Consider the following 23,099-nt stretch of genomic DNA (forward strand, 5'->3'; position numbering starts at 1 on the left):
CACGCTCTTGTAGAAATTCGAAACAAAAGTTTAGACAATAAGCATCGTGGCCACCACACAGCGTTCATAAATATTCATCTTAAAAGTGTATTTGATATGCTTTGGTGGTCGGCCATACAAAGAGCCTTAAGAAATGCTAAATGCTCTCGGAACATTTGCTAAATGCTCCCTGAGTTACTATCTATTGGACTATCGACTTATTGCTATGCATAGTAATGGAATACAACAAAATGAACAAACAAGAAGATGTTACAAGAATCTTGAGCAGGACCTCATTTATGGAATCTAACTTTTAATTACGTTTAAGCACAGCCATGACCAAAACACACAAAATTCATTCCATATGCAGACGATGCAGCCTTAATAGTGGCAAGACAAGCTGCAGATAAATGCCATCGAGACATGTTCATTGTTCCATTCTCTATGCAGTAAGCTTAAACTGAAAATGACAGAACATAAATCACAAATATTGCTTATTCCCAAAACGTTAGGTCACTTACACGACAGCCGCACATCACAATAAATGGAGAAAGAATACGTACAGTAAAACAACTCAAATGCCTAGGACTTACATTTGATACCAAATTAACATGGATACAACTTCTTAAAACACGAACCATGATCATCGCTAAGACAAATACAAGGATATGAAGGGAACTTAAATTAACATATATGAAAGACTCTAGACCTAACAATCATAGAAAAAATGGTAACATATAACGCAGCAGTATGGGCTCAACCTATGCAAAGACAAAAAATAAAGCATCTGCTTGGTATGCAAAGGCTCTTTGCATTATATTTAACAAAAGCTTATTGAAGGACCTCCAAAGATGTAATAAAACGTCCTTGCAGGCCTTTTACCACTTCATATAAGTTCAGAGAAAGAAGCAGTGCAACAGTTGGTTAAACAACTACGTAGAGCAGCTTCTTTTTTAGATTTCTACTTGTTACCATCAGAGTACGAAGAAGCAATAAACCGTCTAGGCTTAGAGGTAATTGTCAAATTAAAGGAACAGAATCCATCAATATCAAATGTAAGTACAATAATTAATACGGATGGCTAAAAAAAAGTAGGCTATGCATAAGTAGTTCTGAAACATCATCAAATAGTTTATAAAGGGAAAGGCTACCATTTATAATGCTTAATTAAGTAATTTATAATTAAGTAGGCTATGCATAAGTAGTTCTGAAATATCATCAGATAGTTTATTAAATGGAAAGGCTACCTACGTAGTCACAACAGTGTTGTTTTTCAAGAAGAAGCCAAAGCAATATTTCAAGCAATCAGATAGATGCACAAACTTAGCCTGAGTAACAGCATTATCAAAACGGGCAGGCTATCATCACTTTATGCTATAATGAATCCAGAGCACAGTTCACTCATCTTTAAAATAGCACAAGAAGATTTACATTAGTATAAAAACTCTCGAACCAAACTAGAATCGACAAAATTTAAATAGGAAACTTTGGAAAGGAAACAGCAGATCGCCTTGCTGAAGAAGCAGAAATAGACATCGATTCTGGAAGCAAAATAATACCCTAAGCCAACTGCACATTTAAAAATATCACTCAGATTGCAAGCTGTATCGATGTGGCAAGAGGAATGGGGCAATAGCAATACAGGCTGCCACACAAATTATCACATCGCATATGTAGACACAGCTCGAAAAATTAACAATCCACTTTTAATCAGATACATCACAGGACACGGCCCCTTCCCATAACACTTTGCCAAACATGCCATTGAAACTACAAACCAGTGCAGCTGTGGAGATAACAGGAACACCTGAACATTACACTGTGAACTCTCCACTAACTGACGGTCTGCATATCCCATCACGCTTGCAAACAGAAGGCCATTCCGCAAATTCTTGAGAAAGCAAAATCATTTAATCAAACAAGTTATTAAAATTATAAATAAATTATCACAACTAGATTTTGAACAAAGTCATATCCCCTAAACTACAATATTCATAGTTTTAAAATAAAGATTTAATAGCATAACTATGCAATATGACTACAAGACTATAAGATCACAAGACTAAAAGATTACGACATATATACAAAATATGACCTATACTGCAATAAGACTATAAACATAAATATGACTATATGACTGTGGTATGACTTTTAAAAAACTGCCAATACATCGGACATTTTATTAGCCCAAAGGGCATTAGCCCAGAAGGGCTATTAATCTCGTTTTGGAATTTTCTGGAGTTTCACTTTTCAAATTATTGCTACCAAATATTATCGCCCTGTATTGCATTTAAAAAATTAAATAATGAAGAATCTGCATAATTGTATGTATGTTTCTCCATTGTGATAAAACAACGGTACTTAGAGCCATCAAATTTTGAATAACGTATGTCTCCGCCCAAATATGGCCATCTGGAAACCCGAATTTAGAATTTGTTTTATCATCTGTTTCATATTTTGTAAAGCATTTATGAGTTTTTGATTAAGAAATTCAAAGATTTCAAAGCGAGCAATGGCAATACTACACGGGGAAAATAACATATTTATCTCCAGCGCGCAGTACTGTGTATCTGAAATCCTAAAGATATGCTGTTTTTGAATTATTTTGTGATATTACTGTTGAATTGGATTTTATGGTTTAAGTGCGAAGAATATGACATTTAATAAATAAAGGTTAAAAAAAGCTCTTTTGGGCGTAATATAAAATCTGAAAACTTTCAGATTTTTGTTTTGTTTTGTTTAGCATTTTATATTTATTTATATTTTATTTTTGTATTATGTTTATGTTATCTGCTACAACTGCAAGCATAAGGAGCTGGATTTCGGCGTTCGATGCGGGATTCTGATTTCGCCCCAGTTTACCATCTATGGGATTTGTTCTAGATCAGCGATTCTCAACCGGTGGTACGCAAGAGAAAAATAGGTGGTACGCAAACAAAAAAGTATTTTTAACTATTAAACTCAAAAATTAATGTCCCCAATGTTCTGTTTAAGTTATTGCTCTAACATTCGTAAATTTATGCGATCTGAGCTTTGTTCAGTGTCAATAGCCGCTCATAGACTTTAGCAAAATAATCCGTTTTTATTTTCAAAAATATTCTTTCAGCCATAGACATAACAAAATTTGTTACAAATGATGTTTTTAAAAGGAGTAATAGAAATGGGTATTTTTTAACAAGAAATTAAAACAAGTTTCTATAAAAATATAATAATATCGTATTAATTCTTTTAGAGTTGACCGATTTATTAGCATGTGTACATTTTATGTCTCCACCATATCCGGGCTTATATTGCTCTATATTCAATTAGAATAATTTTATTACGTCGATTTGCATTGTCTTCTTGTTGTTTTGTATTCCTTACTTTTCTGTGCGATTTGAGAGTATCGTCGTTTGTTTTTGAAGAAATCGTAATAAACTGTGCATTTAAATATTTGTGAAAAAGTGATAAAACAAACTTAAATTTTCAAAATGAAAAATAGCTAGGATTTACTAAGAGGAAAAGTGATATCTGACAGATGATGAATACAGTACAATCTATTATCATTTGAGTTTACTTTGAATGGAGATGAAATGGATCCTCAACCTCAATGTTTTGTGTGCAGTGAATACAATCAAAGTATGAAACCATCGTTTCTTATTAGACAGCTTGAATCTAAGCATCCATTTTAAAGGACATATCTGAAGAATATTTTAAGAGAAAATTATCTAAGTTCAAAAATAATAGTAAATAAGTAATGTATGGTTTTGTTGCTTCAAGTGAAAAAGCTTCGGAAGCTAGTTACTTAGTAAGCCAAAAAATTGCCAAGACTGGGCAGGCTCACACTATTGGAAAGAAACCTTATTTTAGCAGCATTTTAAGATATCGTTTTAATATTATTCAAAGAAAAAGGGGGTAATAAACTTAATACTATTTCATTATCAAATGATACTAAGTCGACGAATTGATGAAATGTCAAATTCCCTAAAAGAGACGCTCATTCAAAAAATAAAATAGAGTGATACTTCTCATTGCAGTTGGATGAAAGTATTGATATAACGAATTTTGTTCAATTATTAGTTTACATACTTTTCGAGGAAGATAAATGAATTGTCGAAAAGTATATATTTTGTGAATCTCTTCATGGTAAAGCAACTGCAAATGAAATTTTCAAAGTAATTGATAATTTTATGTCTGAGAATGGTATTCCTTGGAATAAGTGCCGTATACAGTGACGGAGCTTGGGGCTTTAATAGGAAACCATTCCGGTGCTATTTCTCAAATAAAGAAAGGATCACCTGAAACTAAATTTACTCACTGTTCCATTCATTGTGAAGCTTTAGTAGCTAGAGCAATCACCGAAAACTTGAAAATCCTTTTGAATCAAGCTGTGAAAGTTGTTAATTTTATTAAAAGCCGAGCTTTAAATTCAAGAATATTTACGATTTTTGCCAAGAGATGGGCAGGGAACATGAAACGCTCTTGTTACATTCCGAAGTGAGGTAATTATCCAAAGTTTTAAATCGTGTTTTTGAACTTCCACCAGAAATTAAAATTTTCCTCTGTGATTCAAAATTTGGATTGCAAAAATGTTTATAAATTTAGTGAACTATGGTTGCCGTGTTTAGCATATTTAGGTGATATTTGTTGGAAAGGTAAATGAATTAAATTTAGGATGGCAAAGACAAAAATGTTAATTCGTTTACCACTAGATATAATATAAATTCAATTATAAGAAAACTTGAGCTAATAATCAAAGAATTGGATAATAATATTTTAAGCCTTTTACCACTTTTAGAAAGTTTTCTAACCGAAAACAATTTGACAATAAGAGAAGAATTAGCATCCGACATTAAAAATCATTGTTCTCCATTGATAAATAATGTCAACATGTATTTTCCCGAGGATTATGAAAACGAAAATTGGATTAGAAATAAATTTTGTTCAAATGTACACTGCTCAAAAAAAAAAAAAAAAAAAAAAAAAAAAAAAAAAAAAAAAAAAAAAGGACAGTGCTATATTTCCCGTTCTACTGGGCCGATTGACAAAATTCAAACTGCGTTCTTCATGTCTCGAAAGCGCGACTTAGGATATATATTAGATTTATATGTAGCACTAAGGAAATAAATTACTATTCTAACATAGGTATTTTGACACAAAATCGGACTTTTTCTGAAATAACATACCAATTTTTTACATATTTCGATTCTACGACTCAAATTATGCCAGAATACCAAGTTTTGTAAAAATCGTACGAGTAGTTTTTAAAATATTAGCTCTCAAAATTTTAGCTCCTCAATGTTAATTGAATTTGGCAAATATTTATTAATATCTCTTTTTTTTATTAAACTTGTTTTGATTTTTTCTCTCACATTTCGAAATTTAGGTTCATTCCAAATAAAATTTACCCATTTTTTTGTTTTATTTTTTAAATAATTTTTATAAATTTTTCGAAAAAAATTTTGAACTATAAACTATAAAATTTTTACCATCATCTTAAAGTAGGTGTATTTTTAAGCATATCTGAAAAAAAATTAGACTTTTTTATTCAAAATTTTCTAAGATATATACGAATTTACATATTTTCGCGTTTTGAAATTTGGCATCTTTTTTTTTGAGCGATAATAACGCCAAATGTGGTCTATGGATTTTTGTTACAGTGAATTGCCACAGCTATTTTTAACCTTAAATTTCAAGTAAAATTCTAGGAAGAAATAATTATATGACATTTTTTCCCTCAAATGATGCGTAATAAATATTTATTAATATGAAAAGCTATTTTTTTAAGTTATAGATGATAGTATTCAAATTTTTAACTATTTTTTTTTCAATTTCTCTCTATCTTAAAAAAAAAAAAAAAAAAAAAAAATAACAGTAAATTTTTGAAAGAGTAAATTTTACGTTCGGCGTTTTATCGTCTGCTACTTTACTTCGTTTAAATCGAATTGTCTAAAACTGAGAATTTCGTTTGATGTTTATTTGAATTTTATGACATTAACTGCATAATTTATTTCTAAACAAACTGTTGCTTTTGAAGTGGCTGAAAGAGCGGCTGATGCTATCATCCACATTTTTAAAGCACAGTATACTTTTATAGAAACATAAGATTTAGAATAATCATTTTTATAAAAGTCAAATTATGATATAAACATACAACCCTCTAGAGCAAGGATGTCAAACTCATAGGTACACTTGGGCCAAACAAACAAGGTTTAACTTTAGGCGGGCCGCAAAAAATACAATTTTTCGTTTAATTTTACTACCACTTGGTTTTGATATAGACATACTGAATACAAAGGGCTGGAATAAACACGGTTAACGTTAAAAAGTTAACAAAAATTTATTCTTTCCACAAGAGATAAATCAAAATGCTGAAATATTTCTTCAAAAATATTCTAACAATATCACAAAATGTCAAACGTTTAGCAAAAATCAATTCAAAACAGAGAAACTAATTCTATCTCACAGCGAAATCGCTACAAATCAATCACAGCATTAAGTAAACAAACAGTTCGCTAGAACTACAGTTACTACTGAGATGAGATTTTCTTTGTATTTATGCATACACACACACACACACACACACAACAACAACAAAAAAAAAAAAAAAAAAAAAAAAAAAAAAAAAAAAAGGCAACAAAATATTCAGTTTTGAAAATAATAAAACACACCAACATGTATAACAAACAATATACAATCCATTCTAGAATAGAATATATATTTCAAAACCAATAAAAGTGCATTAAGTAAAATACATACAATTGTAAAACATATTAAACTGCACAATAAAATGCTCATTTCAAATCAAAGATTATACGTATAAGACTCATTCAAAATAAAATACAAAATATATTTGAGTTGTTTGTTCTCGGCTTTTATAAGCTTTATAATTAATTTCTCGAATATACTGGAAACATCTATAAATATCTGGATTTTTGTGGATGGCAACAGCAATTACGAGATATTTATTTATTAGGTATTAAATGCACGCGCTGTTCTATTTTTAACCTTCCAACGCAGCTGTCTTTTCAAAAATCGTCTGCATTGCTAAGGCAACAGGAAGCAAATCTAATTACAGTTCTAAATTAAAAAAAAAAAAAAAAAAAAAAAAAAAAAAAACTAAATAAATAAATAACTATGAAATCCGTAACAATATGAATTAAGTAATAATTAATAATAAAGCAAAGTGCATGCACATGCATGCACCAATATATCGTACAAAACTATGATTGGAAAACTGAGACCATGAGTTCGGCCACATTCGGCTATCGGGGGATGCGTACAAGTTCTGAGTGCACGTGTCACCCAACGAGATAGTAGTATACCTGTTATATGAAGTCGTTGGTGTCACCCAAAAGCCGAAGGTAGCTGAAAGCAAGCTACTCACACGCATTTGTAATTTAAGAAGTATGTATGTCAGCTCGCTGTGAGTAATCTAACAACACTGAATAAATTATCGTTAATTACTTAGCAGTAAACATTTCATTTTTTTCTTCGTCGATATGTTATTATTATATATTATTATTTGCCGATATATTGGCCGGCCCGCAAAAATATTTGTTGTAGGCCGCGAGTTTGACATCCTTGCTCTAGAGATTGAATTAATGGAAGTTCAATGGTTATGTAGAAATGATCTGCAGCTACTTAATGGCTGAATAAGTCAGCAGGTTCTGTGGACAAGTAAGAATAATTATATAAACGACACACAACATTCTGGATTCAATTAACAACGAGGATACAATGTTTATTAAATGAATTTAAGAAGTTTTAAAACATAAAAAATCAACTAATTTTTTATCCTAAAACGTATTTTTGTGCGTAGCGTATTTTCATTATATCCTTAAAATTCTAATTTAGAATGTAATTGCCAAGAACTGAATCCTAATCATCAGTAATATAATAAGTAATTATTACGGTTATTAATAAATCCTCCTTATAAAATAACTGCAAATATTTCAAAAAACTTTCTGTCTGAATGCAAATATTTTTAATTTTATATTAATCAAGATTGCACACGATATTATTTATTTGCACTTCAATTCTTACCGTCAGTTCTAGTAGAAGTTACAAATCAATTATATTTAATTAAGGATTGGATTGGATTATTTAATTATGGCAAAGCACACGAGGGTTATTTGCCTAAAGGGAGGGATTCCTTCGTGGAGGACGTTCTAAGGGAAACTGGCTGGTATACACGTTACACATGGGGAAAACCACGAAAACGCCCATGCAGCCAGCCCGTTCGCGGGATTCGAACCTCAGACCGAACTACCAGTGTTCAGCGTCTTTACCGCTCGGCCTCTGGTGGGCTATTTAATTAAGGAATGACCATCTATGTTTAGAAACAGCACACCGTAACAGCAATTCAATTATTGGCGCCGTATCTTTCATGTTACTTCCGATTGGCAAGCTACATAATTTTTAATGAGTATTTGGGTTTTGCTAGTAACTTCACTTGGAAATCGCGCTTAAACTAGGTTAGCTGGTTATTTGAACGTAGAAAGAACATGGGAGCTATTTGATTAAGATGCTTTCATAGAGAATCTTTGTAAAGAGAACCTAGAAAACTACGAAAACCAACCATGCAGCCTGGGTTAGTCTTCGCAACAAGCAATTAGTATTTAACAATCTTCAAATGCTAGGCAACTGATGAGGCTCCAATTAAATCTCCAATTTAATATTTTATTTGTAAATATTTAAAATAATGTTGTATTCTTAGACACAAAAAGCAGAATTTAAGTTTTGTTAACTCGTTAGTAAACTACCAAGCCGTAGTGAAAATGAATATTCAATTTCTTTTGCAATAATTGTATTCACTTAATATTCTTGGAATATGAGCTAAGGAAGGAACGTTCTCGGAAGATTAAAGAAGTGTTTAAATCCAGTGATATTAAGTTTGTCTTACAAGCTCAGGATCAAAACGATTCTGCAATTGCCCGAGTAGTTGACTTGTAAATGGCTGTGAATTAAGCAGATGACATTTAATCTTACGTTTTCAGTCAGAAAACGTATTCCAAATGTTTTGTATTGCATGACAATGCATCTTTTCATTATTCAATAACCAGTCGGAGAACCGCTTGTTTTCCGAAAATAAGTATGTGTACTCAATCGTCCTGCATGTTCTTCAAATTTGTCTTCTTGTCATTTTTTTTCTTTCCCCAAAACTAAAGTTGCCTCTCAAAGGAAAGTTTTTTCACATTAAAGTGACAAAAGGAGTATGACATCTATTTGTAGAGGCATGTCAGAAACAGACCTCTACAAGCCTTCTCTTCCATTACATGTTGTGCAGTCAGACAAAAAGTTGCATCAGCGTAAATTCTATAATCTATTTTTATTACACTCAGATTACTTTATTAACGTACAGTAAATACGAGTATATACTAAATCTTTTACTTCAGCTTAAGTGATTTGGAATTTATGACGGAATTGTTGTCGGAACTAGGACTTAGAAGATAAGTCAAATTAAATATTTCGATAACCCAATAAATTCAAGGTCGAAGTTTCAATATTTCATTTTCGGAGGGAGGGGAAATTTTTTCAGTTTTGATCCATTATCCTAAGTATATTTGCTTCGATTCTTTATTTTTCCATAAAAGCGAAAAATTTACGCATGGTATACATATAACGCATAGCTTCAAATTAAAATTTAATAATATACAGAGTGGTTATAATTAAAGATCCACATTGAAACGGTCATAAAAGGAAAAGTACTGGATCAAATGTTATCAAACTTGGAAATCGTGTAAAGGAGGTCATGGGAATTTATTTTCTGCGAAAAAAAGGAAGTTCGAAACCTCACCACCAGGGGGAAAATAGCGCTGTATGCAATATTGTTAAACGAAATATGAGTCGGAATCTAACTTAACCTTTTGTTACACGGGTTTAATATGTTGTATACCCTTAAGAAACTTTGAAGTAGGCAAATTATTATTTAAAGGCGTTAAATTCGATAAACGTCGAGTGCGCCATCCGTGTAAGTGAGAAATTCGTCCGTGAAAACCACGAATTAGCGATTAGAAAATGTGAGATCGCAAATCACTCGCACAAGTGCGTACAATCTGGAAATCGTTTTCTTACAGATCGCTAATTTGTAATTTTTGAAGCCTGACTTCGGCACTAAAACATGAAGATACTGATTCAAAACGCTTTTAATCGATTTGGGCCAGAGAAATTCCTCATGTTATCTATCTAGTTCCATTGCATTCTCCTACTGCATTCGATTGCATAGCAGTCATTCCACACCGTTTAGTGTTGAATGACAGCTAGTTTTATAACTGAACCATTTTTCTCTGAAGAGCAGTCGACAGCTGGACTACTGTGATTGCAGCTTACTTAGAGTCAATGTTAAAATGTTTCGTGATACATGAACTGCAGTAACGTGGCATTTTAGATACTACGATTTTTATGCAGGGCTGGGCCCCACCTCACGTGTATCGCACAGTTATTTAGGCAATATTTCATGAATGAACGTCTTATAGGAAATTATAGACCAACACTTCCTCTCTTTCCACCAGACCTCAACCTCTGTGACTTTTGGCTATGGGGTTATCTCAAAAGCACTGTTTATGGTGATAATCTAAACAATTTGGCAGAAATAAAAAATGTGATACACTGACATGTCCGTAACATTCCTCCTGATATGCTAAGAGCTGCTGTTGAGAATGCAGTAACAGGATTTAACTTGCTTTCGGAAAATGCTGGACGCTACATTGAACATGCTTTGTAACACGTTTCGGAAAATATTAAACACATTTTAAACATATGTTTTCGTGTCTTATTTCATTTAACAATATTGTATACAGCGCCATTTTCACCCTTGTGGTGAGTTTTTGAACTCTTTTTTTTTTTTTTCCGCGGAAAATAAATTCCCATAACCTCCTTTACACGATTCCCAAGTTTGATAAAATTTGGTCCGGTAGTTTTCCTTTTATGGCCATTTCAAACTGAAAATTTAATTATAACCACCATGTAAATTAAACTTTAAAAGTTTGACGGTTTGGTTCAAGTCCCAGCTTTAAAAATATATATATAAATAAATCTTTTATATTAATCCTCTTAGAAAGAATGTTTTAAGAAGCTAATTTTTCTTTCGCGTTATAGATTGTATAAAAAAACATGATCTTTAATATGATTTAGATTGTTTCAGCCGATATAAGAATCTGATCACTCGGTGGTACAGAATAAACCCTGCTGGACTGTTTTATTTCTTTGTCATTTAGCAAAAATCTTTTAATTAAAATATTTATCTTTTGGACTTCGCTTTAAACTTTATTTATAGTTAAAATGACTAGAAAATGAAAAGCTGTCTTCAGCTGAAACGCAATTCATGTAATTGATATTTTAAAAAATTGACAAGAATGCAAAATTTATTTAACTCTAACAATCGAAAAATCTTAATTTTTTGTGTGAGCACTGAAAATAACTGTAGAAGGAAAGAAAATTAAGAAGAAATGTAAGCAAAAATTTGCAGGGAAATTTGGCTGTCAGACATACCAAGATGTTTCAAAAAGTTGGACGCTTTTGAATATACTTTCAGGATACTTCAAAGAATTTAGGCGTTCAAAGAGAACACTTGGACGTGTACACCAGCAAATACCAACAATTGAGCTTGTGTTAGCAGAAAAGACAAAAATGATATCATTGCAGATTAAAGTGAAGAGCGACTGGTTTTAGACAATATGGTTGTATAAATTTAAATTACGTTATAGAACATCATATCGTATCATAAATGGAAAATCCCATGATTTTCTCAGTCGAATTATTTGAAGTTTCAGGAGTTTATCCAATAATGTATGTGGATGTCATCTAAAGACGTTTTTTTTCCCTCCTGATGAAACAGCGGCCGAGCGGTAAAGTCGCTGAACACTGGTAGTTCGGTCCGAGGTTCGAATCCCGCAAACGGGCTGGCTGTATGGGAGTTTTCGTGGTTTTCCCCATGTGTAACGTGTATGCGAGCCAGTTTCCCTTAGAAAGTCCTCCACGAAGTCCTCCCTCCCCTTAGGCAGATAGCACTAGTGTGCTTTGTCATAATTAAATAAACCAAAACCTCTTGATAAACCAATTTTTCCTTTCATATCATACCTTCAAAATGTTTAGCCTCTAAAGACTGATAAAGGCTCTGACGAAATACTTCGTGAAGAACTTTCTAAGGGAAACCAGCTGTCATACATGGTACTCATCAGAAAATCCACGAAAACGCCCATGAGGCCAGCCCGTTTACCGGGATTCGAACCCCGGAGTGAACTGCCAGTGTTCAGCGACTTTACCGCTCGGCCGTTTGTGGGCCTTTATGAAATGGAAGGCGATAACTTTATTTAAAATGATTGTCAGAAATATCAAGGTATTTCGAAAAGTTGGATACTTTTTAATATACTTGCAGAATGCCTAAAGAAAAAGAGCAAGAATAAAGTAGAATGCCCGAAGAAAAAGAGAAAAAAAAAAAATAAAATAAAATAAAATAAAATTTTGCGTAAAAGTTAGTATTAGTACTTTTTTTAATTTAAAACCTTTTAATCTTATGATATTTGATTCTTGCGATTTCAAAAATAAAATATTTGACTAAAATATGAATAACATTTTAAGAAACCAAATGTAGGATAAAATTGTGTAAAGCAATGGGCACAATAATAAAACTGTTTTAAGTTGTTGTTGCAGTGTATGCAAGTCATCCTAAGTTAAAATGTCGGTTATACATCTCTCTGATTTATATATATCTTTTCTGAACGGAACATTGAAAGGCGTGTTAACTGTGCTTTACTGTATTTTCTCTTTTAATATATGCAGTTTTCAAGGGCATCGTAGTCTGGGTTACAAAGTATTCTTCCGAAAGAAACGCAGTTCAAATAAATAAAATCAAATTCTGCAAAATTTATATTAATAAATATATTTAAAATGCTCAATTCGAAGGAATATATAGAAAATTTTAAAACAATTATCTGAAGAGACAATGCAACACAAACAATTAAAATAAAAGTATAAAAATTTAAAAATTACCTACAAAAATTACCTAAAATAATAACTATGACAAAAAAATATATAAAGAAAACTATTTGAAAAAAAATAAACGCTGCACCTTTATTTACGCAGTTCGAATAGGTAAATAGAAATTTTTAAAACAGTTTTTCGAAAAAAAAAAAAAAAAAAAAAAAAAAATGCAACTTAAACAATTAAAATGAAATTCGAAAAAGAAAAAATTACTTAAAATAATAAGTTATAATTAAAAATATAATATAAAGAATATTATTTGGAAAAAAGGAACGATGGTGACTTTTTTTCCTCTCACGGGAAAGGAAACTAGGTTGCCATATATTAAGAAGTTCGCCAAGTGAAGTATTCTTGGCGCAAACTAACAAAAAAGTGCCAACATAAATTTGTGAATTTCTCCGTAAATTTCGCTCCAAATTTTACAAAATTTCATATTTAGGCGTAATTTGAGTCATAGAATCGAAATATGTAAAAAAAATTGGTATGTTATTTTAGAAAAAGTCCGATTTTGTGCCAAAATACCTATGTTAGAATAGTGCTATATATAAATCTAATATATATCTTAAGTCGCGCTTTCGAGACATGAAGAACGCAATTTGAATTTTGTCAATCGGCCCAGTAGAACGGGAGATATAAAACTGTCCTTTTTTTTTTTTTTTTTTTTTCTTTTGAGCTGTGTACCTGAAATTTTATCTCGTAAGGGAAAAGAACAATTGATAGAAATATCTTGGGATCGAACTCGAACTGGAGATTTAAAAAATAACACACTTGTTAATTTTTCGCCAAACAAAAAAAAAAAAAAAAAAATTAAAAGCATTTTAAATAAAGCCATAAAATTTTTATTGCCTTTTTCGGACAACCTATTTGTGTGAACAAGGATTTTCGTCCATGTTATATTTGAAAATTAAATAGAGAACAAAATTAAAAGCGGATGCTAAGGTTAAAACTAAGTGAAATAAGACTAGACAGTAAAAGAAACTGATCTCTCTTAAACGGGCCCAAATTTCACACTAAATTTTAGAATTAAAGTATTATAACTCGAATTTTGATAATTAAAATGGTAACCAAATTTTAATCTAATATTTCTTGTGTGCATATACAAATAGCGAATAGGTTGTGCAAATGGCAGAATATATATCTTTTTTAATATTTCTATTGAGAAATTGAAAAATCACGGTAAAATTTAGTGGTGGTACTAAAGTTTTTCAGTTTTTGTTTAGATGGTATGCGTTAGTGAAAAGGTTGAAAATCGCTGCTTTAGATAAATGCGGACTTCGTGCAGTACCGCTTAACCGTAATGGTAAAGGGATGGTGCTCACGTCCTCCGTCACTCCTTTACTCACCTTCCAGAATTTGATTCGCATATGCTATCGAATTCATGCCGCTTTGTGTTCCGTTGTATTACCTCGTAGGATTTTATGTTAGTTGACCAGCTATTATGATTTGAACCTTTAATTTGACTTATTCTTCCCGTAATCTTGACCAGAAGGCAAATTAGTTGTGCATTTGAGCTGAGAATTTGAATGTTTCAGAGTTAGAAATTCTGGCAGCCTCGCACTGCGGTTACGTACTTTCGCGAGCTCTACCAAAATTATTCCGTATTTAGAAGCTTGATAGTCGACGTTTAAAATAGGCACCGTTATTTATCTTGAGCCTTAAGTAATCAATTTTGTTTGTAATCTCACACTACGTTACCTTCATTGAAGTTAACTTCATCTTATGTCAAGTTAAACGCAAGCAAGTAGCAGAGGTTGGTTTGTAGCACAATTAGTGCCTTAATTTCAAAACTTAAATAAAAAGTTTATTTTAAACTTATTATGACTTGCTCATTATTTCATACTAAAGCAAAAACTCGGTCTTGTGTATAGTTAGGCCTGCAGAACGTTAAGCATCCAGACACAACAGAACACTGCAATTTGTCTCGAGTCGTGACAAACTATCGTATTTTGTTTTATGTTGTCGTGTACGAGGGATGTATCCAAAACTCTAGTACGTGAGTTTTATTCACTTCCTATAACTTACAAGCAACGCTATCGGTCAGATTTCTTGATATGTACTTTGATATTAAACTGCATTGTAATATATTTGTGAAGATATCTCGTGCAATATTGTTTAATTCGATTCAGTTGTTAGACTGATACAGTCACATTTCTGTAGCACTGTTATTGGAATCATGGGAAGATACCAAGAGTAATCCTTTTCCTTTTGTGGAAAGAGGGTGTGAAACCTTCAGAACTCATTTAATGCCTGAAAAATGTATTCTGTTCCCACATTTGGAAAACACATTTACAGGTTGTTCAATTTTAAATTTAATTATCCATAAGAAGACAGAAAGGAGACATGAAAATGTTCTTTGAGGACGGCTTGAGTAGTTTCTCGTTGAGATAAATGTACTTAATTAAATGTGGATTTTTTTGGAAAACTGCATTGTAATATTAATGAAAACTGAAGAAATAATTATTATACTTAAATTGCTTGAAATTTGGAAATATCCTACGTAGTTTCGGTATTTGCTATTAAAGGTTTTTCTTGTTTCGGTAGGGTAAAAACTACCATACAAAGCGTATCTTAATATACTTTGAAACCCTATCATCTCTTGAGTACTAAATCATCTCCTCATCTGTTGAGTACTAAATCATTTCCATTACCATTTGTGCAGCAACATGAGGATTGTCTATCTAATAGTATAATGCATTTACTACTGCCAAGCACTAGTTGTTAGCGATGGTACATGACAGCACTTTACATAACATTACTCAAGCAATAATCATTGCCGTATCACCTGCGTGCCGCTTTCTAGGAGGTTTCACTAATGCCAGGGGGTTACAAACCGCTGAATACAGGTACTTCGATTCAGATTCGAACCTAGGCCGAATGGGCTGGTCGCATAGTTGGTTTGGGTGGCTTTCTCCATGTATAAAGTAAATAGCAGCCAGTTTGCCTTAAAGGATCCTCCGTGAAAGCATCCTTTCCCTTAATTAGATATCCCTCGTAGGTGCTTTGTCATTCTCATATGACGTAACCCACCCACTTGACATTCATAGGATCATTTCTATAGTATGATTAGCGAGTTCACTTACCGAACTTCGCAAAAAACCCAGCGCTACGTAATTGCTATATTTGCTGCTACTTATATTCTACGCGAATGCTTCGCATTCAAATCACGGACTATGCTAGCAAAATCAAAGTTATGCTTAAAAATTCCATTTCATTTGCTATACACGAGGTAGGGAACTCATCCTTGGAACCTGGATGAGTGATCTTGTCACCTAATGAGGTACAGGTAAAAGTGGGAGGAGCACCAGAAACTTCCAAATTGAATCGCACAGGTGAAGCTTCTCACCACTATCCGCCATTTGTTGAATTTAACAAAAGGTACAATTATAAATGCAATGCAGTATAAATATGAAGCCACTTGACAGGAAAACGTCTTATCATAAAATTATATTATAACTTAGGCAGCAGCTTTCCATAGTCTATGGCTGCAAATGTTGGGGGACGCGCCTGTTTACGGCTCCCAACACTTATACGGCCTGTTTTGGAGCCTTCTTCATACGCCTTATTTTGGATGTTGAGGACGACTGTAAAATGAGACAATGTTCTCTATGTTTTTATTCACATGTTTGATGAAATCTGAAAGTTTCGTGAAGGATATGATCGGGAAGCTCGGAAATTTTACTTATAAATAAATGTTTGCAACAAATTATAATTTAAAAATGTGACATAATAAGTTTACAGCTATTTTAAATTTTAAAAAAAATTTTAGATGTTTTATTACTATTCTTCTTCTTCTTTTTATTATTCTTATTATAGCTACGAGGGCAGGGTGAATATAAACTAAATATCTATTTTTTTATATAGTAACAACCCCTAGAATTCTTTCTGTATCATTTCCATTCTTCTCACCCATCAATATCCGAGTATAATCTTGTTTATGAATTTTTATTTTGCCAGAACAGGCAAGTATAGTAAATAAAATTAACAGGTTTACATGTTAGGTGAAAAAATTACACCCGCTCCGATGTGCAACAACTTTTATAACTGGTAACTCACCTGTTTTTCTAAATCTTCTAGTCTTTCCTGAGCTTGTTCAAGTCTGAATTCCATCTGGGCAAGTTCCTCATTTTTCAGATTGACTTCATGCATAATTTGATTAATTTCTTGTTGGTTTTGGCCTATGGCTTCTCTCATCAGAGATAACCAACTTTTAACTACAGTTTTGCATTCTTCTATATTTGGACTTCTGGCCTGTAAATTAGTATCATGAATTTATATTTATTTAAAATAGGAATTGATGAATGTTAAAAAACATTCACTATTTCGGCATGTTTATTTATTAAAACTAATTAACACTAGGTTATAGAAAGGAAGCCTTAATATATTTGCACAATAAAATTCGAGGCTATTCTAATATTTTTAATGGGTTTTTTACTATTATGCAGCAAATTCGCTTCAGTTCTTTAATGACAACGATTTCTAGATCTGAGTCCTGTAATCTTTGATGCTGAAAGTTATTTAAATACATAAGAACTGTTGACAGATAACAGAGTTGTGAAAATTAATTTGATTACATAAAATGTCATGGTTCTGATGGAGAATAATATGGCCTATGTTCCATTAAATATATTAGTAAAAATTAAGTCTATTTTTCTTTTATAGTATTTCTTTTTTCTTTCTTTTTTTTTTTTCAATTGGAGAAACATTATGTAAAACTCTTATATAAAAATTTAAGAAAAGTAATATTTTAAATACGTTATATTTTTATTCTTTAAAGAAAATATGCGAAATATTTTAAAACATGCAATAAAAATGTTGAATGTCAGAAGAATTTTCTTGCTATATTTCAAGTAAAATATAGAATGCATTTCTGTTATAAATTGATGCTACTGACTATTAGGAGGTGCCCTGCCATTCTGATTCTTTTTCTACCGTGAAGAAGAAAATGAAAGAAAAGTCGTAAGTCTGATAATTCGGAGTGTTTAAATATTTTTCTTTAAATTAATAAAGTGTACATATTTTTGTGTTTGCGAGAGTGTTTAAAGCTTCAATATCTACTCCCGATCATTTACATCCGAATTTAACGATTCGCTTTCATTCTAAAGATCCTTGAAATTCTAGAAATTATTGATTTATATTACTTCTTTAAGTTACATCTGAAATACTAAAGCAGAAGCGCGGTCACTTGTGGGATCGCTCAGGAAACCATGAGAGTGCAAAATTGCTTTCGTATAACAATTCTCAAAGAAGGCCTGATGTGTTATAATTTGAGAATAATTCGCTTCGGGAATTCTAAAAAAAAAATAATAATCGATTTATTAAATATTTCGAATTAAAGAAATTCGATTTATTGTCGATTCGATTAAAAGTTAAAATTAATTTTTTGAAAATTTTATTTGTGGGAAATATTTGTATCGAGTTATCAAAAATTTGGATTTGTCAGTGTTCAAGCAACTGAAGTTCTACTGCTTTTAATGATCAGCTATTTCAGTGATTCTCCAGCTCTGTCGTAAATAGACGCTTCCTGTACACATTTCAGATAGTTATAAAATCTTATATAGATTTATTATATCATATTTATAAAGCAATGGTGTAATTTACAGTACATCAATAAAATCATACTATAAGGGAATTGGTTCTGGTTTTTACTCATTATTCTTCAAGTCAAATAGTAATTAGAGGAATGCTGGCTATGGGTCAGTGTTTGAACAGACCTCTGTCAAATAACTGTCTCATTGCTCAACATATTCTTCCAAGCAACACTAAAAGCCCTTCATCTGTTGTCATATAGCCAGGGACCCAGGTATAATGGTGATGGCAGCTCTTATGAGGGTCTTCAGTTAAAAGTTTTGCTCGAGATAGTCCCATAAAACAATCAGACCCAGTGAGCAGAGATTTTACTATAAAGAAAAATGAATATCTACAAAAAAAAAAAAAAAAAAAAAAAAAAGACCTGCTCATTCTGCCTGGTGCGTTCTCACTGTGCTTTGTTGAAACCATAAATAATTCATATACAAGTTCAGCATTTATAACTATTATCACAAAATATCTCTTGCATAATGTTATAACAAATATGGACAGCTTTGAAAACTCTCTGGAAGAATGCATTGTGCAATAGGGCATTTGACAAATATTATTTTCAAATATTGACTGGTAAATGCACGTTTTTATTTTTCGTTTGGTACTAATAAAAAGTAAGTATTATTTTTAACACTAGCGTTCTTTTGTTTACAGTTTACATTAATGATAAAAAAAAAGTAATTTTTCGCTTATAATGTAATTTTGTTAGTACGAAATTAATTCTGTTTAATCCTCTATTTTATTAGAACCACAGATGATGAAGGGAGGAGTCCAATCTAGTATCAGCTCCATTCCGCCAACATTCGTTGACTGCAGCAGCGCTTACGGGCTCTTTTATTTGTTGCAGTCCTTTAAATAATATTCAAGTCTCAGGGTACTCTCCCTTAAAGCCCGTATATTATGATACATATAAGATATTTTATTAATTATATATCTCTCATATAAGATCTTAATTAATTCACCAATAATAAATCTTCAATAATTTAACATTAATAATAAGCAAAGTTTATAAACTTATAATTGTTGAGAAATTCACAAGGAAGTCTTACTTTTTTCAGATATTTGGTATAATAAAAAAAATTCTCAATAATACTTCCCGGAAAAAACTAAAGAGATTAAGAGACCTTGGTTTAAGACCAAATGAAGGTTTTCATTCAGGCGAATATTAAGCAATATTTGTCAGCCTAAAATTAAAAAAAACTATTTTAATTTTTAAAATTTATTTGACAAATAATTTCTAACAGATGCGTAAATGTCTTTTATTATATTTCCTGTTGTTAACTACGTTTCTCCTGATGAAAGCTAAACCTGTTGCTAAATATATTTCTCATGATTGCTACATTTTTTGATGATGCAAAATGTTGAAAATTTTACTATGGTAATCAAGAAATTTTTAAGACAGTATATTGCATGTATAAATTAAAATTAAATGCATTGAACTAAAAATGATGAAAAATATATCTTATTATGATTAACTTATTCATTGAGATTTTTTCCAAGTTATTGCAAAATTCTAAGGTTCCAATAAACCTTTGTTGAGAAATAGTGATCTAGAAAAAGAGACAACATCACTTGACTTCCTATAAGGAGCAGTATCCCAAGAAGCTGAAAACATCGCTGAGTAGAGGTTGAAAATATCTAGAGGGCCCGTTCCTAGTCCTAAACCAGTAAGCGGACCCTGAGGAGCAAGAGGACAGTACGAAAATATATCAATAATATGGCTGACGAAATATAAAATAAACCCTTTAGCAATTACATGATTTTAAAAACATTAAACCCTTTCACCGTTGCAAATGCCAATCATGCCAGTCGAGGCTTTTTATATATTAATCTTAGTTGTAGTATGCATCAGTAGTAAAGGGATACCTAAACATTTCAACAGTAAATGTATATCTAAATATTTCAGCGTGTATTAAGTACCTACAGATCACATTCAGGGAAAATATAATACAATATAATACATTCATGTTCCTTAGCGCTACCCCCCCGCCAAAAAAAGTGAATACAAAATTTATTGAAAATTATACTGTAAACTAAGATGAAATATATGCGAAATGGGTGACAAATACTTAAAAATTGAAAATACGAAAACTCGACGATACAAACTGCTCCATAATTCCGAGCGACTTGATCCAAAGCACAGTATAACTAATCATTTCTTGTTCCGATCCGAAGCACATTTAACTGATGCTAACTACGATTAGCATTTGTTAGATATGTTTCGGATCTTCAGCAACAAAAAAGTTCTATATCAAATCCACATTATGATAGAACGAAAGTGAAAAAATGAATTTCACTATTTCAGCTGTTTATGTAAACTTTCGAGCTTCTATTATTTTTACTTTTTCAGAAAATGGTATGAATAGTAAACAAAAAAGTTATCGTATTCACTCAATACCTAGAGCTATTAAGCTAAGTCAGGGGTCTTTAAATTATGTCCGCTCAGGAAATTATAACATATTAGTTTGGAAACCCTTACAGTTTTTAGAAATATAATTGGTAAATAATAAAAATTAAAAATTTATGAATAATGAATTTATATGAAAAATAGTAATAAAATACATCCTATTATTACTTGTTGTAGAGACATTAGGTTAATTGGAAAAGCCAGAGAGATGAAAAATTAGCAACGCATTCGCCGGGAATCGAACCATGGACCTGTGAAATACCGGCTCAGTGTGCTGACCGCTACACCCCGAAGGCACGCTAGGAAGGCGGGAGAAATACCTTACATTGTAAGAAGTTTATATAATATTATTTCGTAACAATATCAAGAGAAGTAAGAAAGCACTACATATTTAATTATTTTAGATGCTTAGCTTTGCGATCTGAGTAGCTTTTAAAAATTCTTTCGAATTTTTAATTTGACTGTGAAGCTGTAGAGACATTAGGTTATTTGCAAGCAGCAGACATGAAAAATAGCAATGCCCTTACCGGGTTTCGAAAGTCGACCTCTCGAATACGCGCCGAGTTTGCTAACCGTTACCCCACGAAGGAGGGAGAGAATATCTCATACACTTCCCCCTTTTAAAGGGCAACTGGGTATTAGGGGGCCCAGTCGCCAAATCCTGGTGGTTAATAATTATCATCCACCACTTTTTAGTTCGGGTGCCACTGTAGAGTCATTAGGTTATTTGCAAGCAGCAGCCATGAAAAATGAGCAATGCCCTCATCGGGACTCGGACCTCTCGAATACGCACAGAGTGTGCTAATCGTTACACCACTAAGGCATGCTGGAAGGAGGGAGAGAATTCCTCATAAAACCTTAAGAACTGCATTGGAACTTCAGGGGTTCCATAAAATATAGTTTGAAGACAACTGAATTTTGCAAAATATAGATGCCTGAGAAAAATGTAAACTACGTCTATTTTTTTCAGTTTAAGTTTTGCAATGAGCTTTACTTTATCTCTCCAGAGTCTTTACGTTAAATCCTTCCGCAATTTATTCCTGTGAAGTCCAAGAATGTTTTAGCTGATATTGAAATGAGTTAGGAATGAACAGATTTAAATCTTAAAGGGAAAAATACCAATTCTTCTAAATAGATTTCCGCTTAGCATATAAATAATGTAGAAGCTCAGTGCTGTCAGTTTTCTTTACAATTCATATCTGAAGCTGAAATATGTCTACCTGAATTAGAGCTATGAGGCCATGTTAGGCAGAATTGGTAGTCTGCCTTGTGATAATTTAGTTGATACTTTAATGAACAAGTTATCTTTTTAATTTGCATTTTTTAATCACTTCTGACTTAGTCATGTAGCTCGTTTCTTCCAATTATATAGATTATTTATACAGTTATATAGATTTTTCGGACGAACGTAGGGGTATAAATGGGTTAACTGTAATTGAGAAGTTGTTTGATGTCTGATCTTCTAGACTGTCTAAAGTTGACTGCTATCTGAATTTCAACCGAATATGGACCTAGGTGTTGTGGAGCAAGCTAGAATATTGAGACGCTGGAAAGCAGCAGGTGATGACTGAAAGCTTAGCAAATTAATATTAGACTTATGGATTCTCTTAGAGTAAACTGTTTTACTCTAAGTGAACTGTTTTCTAAAGTGGAATTTTAGCGTAGTCAAGTGGACTGTTTTCTGTATTTTTATGTCAATTCTCCAGTAGAAATTCATTCAAGATAAGTTTTTAGTTAAATGTTATTGAGTTCTTGTGTGCGTGAACCTAGAAATATCTCTTCCATCTCTATAACTCGGGAAAAGAAATCAGTGGTACCTAATAATTAGAACCTACAGAGTTATCTGTAGAGGTTACAATAAACCAGCAATCTCAAATCTAATAGAAAGGTGCAGTAACCTTAGCCAAAAGTCTTTATATTTCTTATAGCTTTGTAATGTTTTTTTATCATCATTATTCTTTCACTTGATGCCAAAAATTAGCAATGTTTTGAAATGCGCAGTTCAAGTATTACGAGGATAGCATTTCAGAAAGTTCATAATTCCAGAAAATTTTCAAATGAAATTGGAATTGGAAATGGAAAATGAAATTGGAAATGGAAAATGGAGAGAGCCAAACTCCGATTAAGGAAAAGTATAGGGACCTAAACATAGAGAATTCTTTGAGGTACCATT

At 32.0% G+C, this 23,099-nt stretch overlaps 1 protein-coding gene across 1 annotated transcript in view; it reads right to left on the reverse strand.

Moving 5' to 3' along the window:
- Positions 1–23,099, reverse strand: part of LOC118192700 (uncharacterized) — an 84,354-nt gene that overhangs the window by 8,989 nt on the left and 52,266 nt on the right. Inside the window, exon 7 of the mRNA XM_035363700.2 lies at positions 16,996–17,190. Coding sequence (XP_035219591.2) covers positions 16,996–17,190 — 195 coding nt within the window. The remainder of the gene's footprint in view (positions 1–16,995; positions 17,191–23,099) is intronic.

This window comes from Stegodyphus dumicola, chromosome 4, assembly GCF_044657685.1.
Source record: "Stegodyphus dumicola isolate Sdum_Otavi_A_Nest chromosome 4, ASM4465768v1".
In the NCBI taxonomy this organism is placed as follows: domain Eukaryota; kingdom Metazoa; phylum Arthropoda; class Arachnida; order Araneae; family Eresidae; genus Stegodyphus; species Stegodyphus dumicola.